A 4,904-nucleotide genomic window follows, 5' to 3' on the forward strand; every position below is an offset into this window, starting at 1 on the left:
GCAATAGTCGATAATCACCCTCTCTTCTGTATTTGAGAGCTTTTTCGAATTCGGAACGCAATCGCTTCGTGGAAGTATTCCATTGCGGCGGTTACGGAGCGTATCTTTGCTGACCTTGTAGGTTGCTGCTGCCGCTCGATTTGATCGAATTTGGTCTTGTTCGATAGCCATTTTAGCTAAATTGATACTAGCTTCGTTTGAAGGTAATTCAACTTGTTGTTGTCGAGGCATTGCGAAAAGATGGTGATGATTGGAATTGTGGTATTGAAGTGGCTAACTCGGTGGTTTGGCTAGCTCGGTGGTGGATTACGTTAGGCTGTAGATGTTATGCTGCATGATAAAACGTTCTTCGAATTCTAGGTCCTTGGCGTTGAGGATGTCCGTAGAGGTTCTTCTCCCAGTCAACATCTTATGTTAACCATGTATTGTCTTCTTCCCTACGAACTCTTCCGAATCTAAGGAGAAATGCTGATTCTAGGGCCGATTCCTGGTCCCGAAATAGAATAATATTCTCTGGTCGGATGCTCTTCTAGACTATATCGAAGGCATGGACGGAGCAGACGGCTCGTGCTAATTGCGTTGCTAATCGAAATCGATCCGAGAGAGAATGAGTTGACACGGACTAGTCATTGATCGTGGAGAACTGTTTTTCATATGAACCTCTTTTCGAAGCCGATCACCTTCCACTCGCCGGTTTCGGTGTTAAGGGTCAGGTTGGAATGAGTAACCGCGCCATCCTTCAAAAATCCCGACTCAACTCTGCCGTCGGCCAACGGACGGCTTAAGCGGTTAGCGCCCGCCTTGACGGTGAAATTGGCCAACGGAATCTCCCAAGCGTTTCGAGTGGCAACCGATGGGCTTCCATAGAACTTCGCTTGCACCTGCTTGGGCGAGACATGGAGCTCGTAGTATCCGCGATAGTATCCCTCGACCCACTGGAGCTCCGCGTTGTTCGTCCCAAATTCTGTGGCCATGCTTTCGGCACTGGCAATGGTGTCGCCAAACCCGCCCGGGTTGCTGGTCACCGCTGTCCCGGCGAATTCGACGCCAACTGCCCCCTCTCCTGTGGCTGAGTCATATGGACGCTGCTCAACCCAGGCGAGGTCGCTGACCTACACGGGGTTAGATCGTGGGCGAAGGAAAGTCAGTGGCATTGACTTACCCAGTTCTTGTGAGAATCGCCTGCCAACATGATATTGTTCCCAATATTATTGTCATACAAATGCTTGTAAACCCGATCCCGATTGGCAGTGTATCCCTTCGAAGGTCAGCTTCTTCGCGTAGAATAGACCGGGTAAGCCTACATTCCAGTTGCCTGTAGCGATCGTAGGCTTTCCCTTTACTATGCGTTGGTTTCGAGAGAAAAGGATCTGGTTCCCAATCACTCGCCAGGTTGCTCCTCGCTTCTGGGACTGAGACAACTGATTATAGAACCAATTCTCTTGACGAGAGCCCATCAACGTGCGTGCGGCATGGCCTTTAAGAAGCTGGATATAATTATCATTCCAGCCTAGACTTGTCGTCAGTACTCTATCCGCTAGTATGGCCATTGTCGACGATTGTAAAATTTTGGGGAAACGCACCAAGGTCCACGATGCTGCGATCGTAATTACGAGTGTCCAGCATAATTAGGTCCAAGGTTTTCCCAAGCTGGAAAGATCTCCAAATACGGAGATTGTCATCCATTTCCACTTGTCTGTTTGCCGTGTTACTGGATTGTCATGAGAACCTTCTAGTACAAACTTACCGAATGGGCATCCACTCAAAGTACGCTCTTACGGCATTCACCTTGCGCTGGTCAACGCTGATACCAGGACCGTCATTGAGGAATGACTCTTCTGTGTTGTTGAGCGCAGACATGCCATCCCTGTAGGCGTTGTTTGCAACCTCTACAAAATGTCAGACTAATCCCAATTGTGATACGATCCTCTTACCATGATCGTCCCACACCGGGATCCAAGCGAACTTTTCGTGGGTGGCCCGAAGATCGAGATCCAAACGATGCTAAAAAAATCATGTCAAGTGCCAAACTAACGGTTATCACGAGCTTGGAGACTTACCTGACCAATTCGTGTCCGATAGTCGTACAAGGTGAAGATATCGTGTGGCGGATCGGTCGCCCGTTCATCCTTCCCCAACTCACCGCGACCAATTTCATAGATGTAATCTCCGAGATGGACCTGACGCAAACAGGAATCAGCCATAGAACAGCATCCCTAGAATTCTAGAGCACCTACAACATAGTCGACATTGTCCTTCCTTGCCACGTTGCCGTACGCATTGAAGTATCCATTCGCTGCGTAAATTAGTCTTGCTCTCCTAACCTCACCAGCTTGGGAAACTTTACAGAAGTTGGCGCATGAAAATACGGCCAGCGAGATGTCTTTGCCATTGTCGTTTGCGTTCGGGCTCGTCTTTGTTCGACCGAGAGGACTCCGGATATCTGTGCCGCAGACATTGAATTGATACCAATATGTCGAAAATGGTTTTAGATTCTTCGCTTCAACCTAAAACCAATCAGTCGAAGCATTAGATATAGGAGAAGTGATACTTACTTTAAGTGTAAAGTCAATATCACTAGTCGTATATGCCGTACCCTTGTCGGCAACCTTTCGAGCTTCCTTATCCGAATACACCTTGTACTCAACGCAGATTGGGTTCTTCGATGCCTTGATATATGTCTCGGTATCATGGCTATAGTATGGCACATTGCCGGTGACAACCACGTCGCTCGTATCTGATTTCAGGGAGGGGGCAACGCGAGTCCACAGAATAACACTGTTCGGATAAGGATCGCCTGACGCCACACCGTGGGTGAAATTTAGCTCTTTAGGATCGTACGCCTTATCATCCCTCTTCACGAATCGCCGCTGAATTTGAGGGATGTCGAGTCCAAGGCCGGAATGCCTTCGGGACGGGCTGCCATAATTGATATTGGCATCGAGACCCTCCCCTAGCACTTGTGCAACAAGAGCGAGGAGGGGGAAAAGTTCTTTTGCTGCCCACATTGTGAGTGACAATATTGGCTTTGAAGAAAACAGAGCTCACTGGTTCATTCGACAACTTAGATATGGACAATGAAACATTATACCTATTAGTATTCCTCGACTTCAGGCATCGGGGTAATTTCTTTCTACTCTCGGATGGTTCTCTAGCGTAGCACATCATAGAGGCAGAATATTTGCCAATCGAACGCATCGTTTCACACGCGTTGATAAGGGGCTAGGAAATTACTAAATTGCGTGTAGACTTGAAGGAAATCGATTAGTAAAAGTGGTTCTAATAGCAATTTAATACTCTGTAGGTCTAACTAACTATGCAATGATACTGTAGTAGTTTGTCAGCGATCATAGCTTGAACCGACTCGATGTCGTATGGCAGGGAACATGTCAGGTACTCCAACCGCAGGACCTCATAGCTGCCGCTAGTATCAAATAGAACTAGAATGTACTGTAGATACGGATAGTTATACGGAATCCCCCGCATCAAACGGATATAATTAGCCCGACAAACTGTGGAAGCACGAAAAACCTCTTCTACTGGCGGATTCGAAGTCGACGACCTCGTTAGACCTGGACCCAAGTAATATGTCGCCATCGATGAGGAAGTTGAGGACACGCCCTAGCACGACTAAATGCCTGCACACGTCCTCTAATCGCATCGAAAACGGGAAAGCGGGCAGCACTAATGCTATAGTCCAAATTGCAACATGAATTGAACTTTTGATGGATTATTGTGGTTGAAAAAAATTTGAACTGGACTGGATGAAGTCAGTCGATGAAATATCCCCTTCGCCGTCACAGTGCTAATTTCGACATGGGTAAATCAAAGGTCTGACAGGGATATCAACAGATTTTGCAGGGATTTCCCCCCCCGACAATGCACTGCTAATTAGTGCAGAACCCACCCGTCTGTTCCCCCATAGCAAGCCTTGCGTTGCCTGCAATACAGCGGGTAGAGTATCAACACCGCGGGCTAGGAAACGGAAGGCCCTTAATGAGCTCTCTTTGAATACGATACGAGGCGTATCGCAAAGTCTGGATGGGCGTAAACAGAGTGCTCCCAAGACTGAATGGGGGTGTAGACGCTGTGAGATCCCATTATGCAATACATGGCTATGCTGGTCTGATCATCTGACCGTCGCAGAAGGCGGCTAGGAGCTCTTTTTTTACGCTGAAAATTCCTGCCAGTACCTCTATGTCTATATATTTTAATTCTTCGATCTGTAGTGCTGGAAACCCTGAAGATTTACGCTGTTTCGTAGGCTTTGTAATTGTTACATTGAAATGGTCAGAATGGCGATGTTTACAGGGGTTTGCCAAGACAGACCCCTGTTGAAATTAGCACTGCAGTCGCGACGGCCAAGGGGATAAAGCAGATGCCCACGTACTGTCAGGTGCGGTCACCTTCGTTCGCCGTAGACCCCTGAGGAAGTGAGGTTGCTGTTGAATTACGAAGTAACGTTATGTGCTACCGAACTTGCATCCAAAAACGGCGGTTTCTGACGCCGTTTTCAGAGGGTTTTCCGCCTAGGCAAAACGCTCCTGTTTCGTTAGGCCTTACACCCACTCACAGTGCCGGGTCCTTGCTCCATGCAGTCCTCCTCAAACACTTGGGGGTTCAATTTTGGACTTCCAACTCTCGGTTTCCTCGACATTCAGAACTTCCATGCCTCCACGCTAATTTGGAAGCATGATGGTGTCAAACGCTATGGCTCCGCTGCGAGGTCTCTCTCTGTTTTCTCACATAATAAACAATATCGAAGCCCGTCGCTCGATGAATTGCTCTGTCATTCCCTTTTCTCTGTTCTCCTCTCTAGCGCTCTCGGCATTTCGCACGTCTAGATCGATCTCTATTATCTAGGAGCATTTGATAAATTCCACTTTACACTCCTATCGAGACTG

The 4,904-nt window shown here is 47.8% G+C and overlaps 1 protein-coding gene across 1 annotated transcript; it reads right to left on the minus strand.

Moving 5' to 3' along the window:
• Positions 1-650: 650 nt before the first annotated feature.
• P152DRAFT_406086 (alkaline phosphatase-like protein) lies at positions 651-3,008 on the minus strand (the record flags this gene model as incomplete). Its single annotated transcript, XM_033676852.1, has 10 exons — positions 651-1,112; positions 1,163-1,258; positions 1,305-1,510; positions 1,584-1,696; positions 1,748-1,889; positions 1,935-2,004; positions 2,061-2,180; positions 2,238-2,296; positions 2,348-2,507; positions 2,556-3,008. The coding sequence occupies 10 exons, from the start codon at positions 3,006-3,008 to the stop codon at positions 651-653; spliced, it is 1,881 nt and encodes a 626-aa protein (XP_033529738.1).
• Between the last annotated feature and the right edge of the window lie 1,896 nt (positions 3,009-4,904).

The sequence above is a fragment of the Eremomyces bilateralis genome (assembly GCF_010015585.1).
Source record: "Eremomyces bilateralis CBS 781.70 unplaced genomic scaffold P152scaffold_42, whole genome shotgun sequence".
Taxonomy (NCBI): Eukaryota; Fungi; Ascomycota; class Dothideomycetes; order Eremomycetales; family Eremomycetaceae; genus Eremomyces; species Eremomyces bilateralis.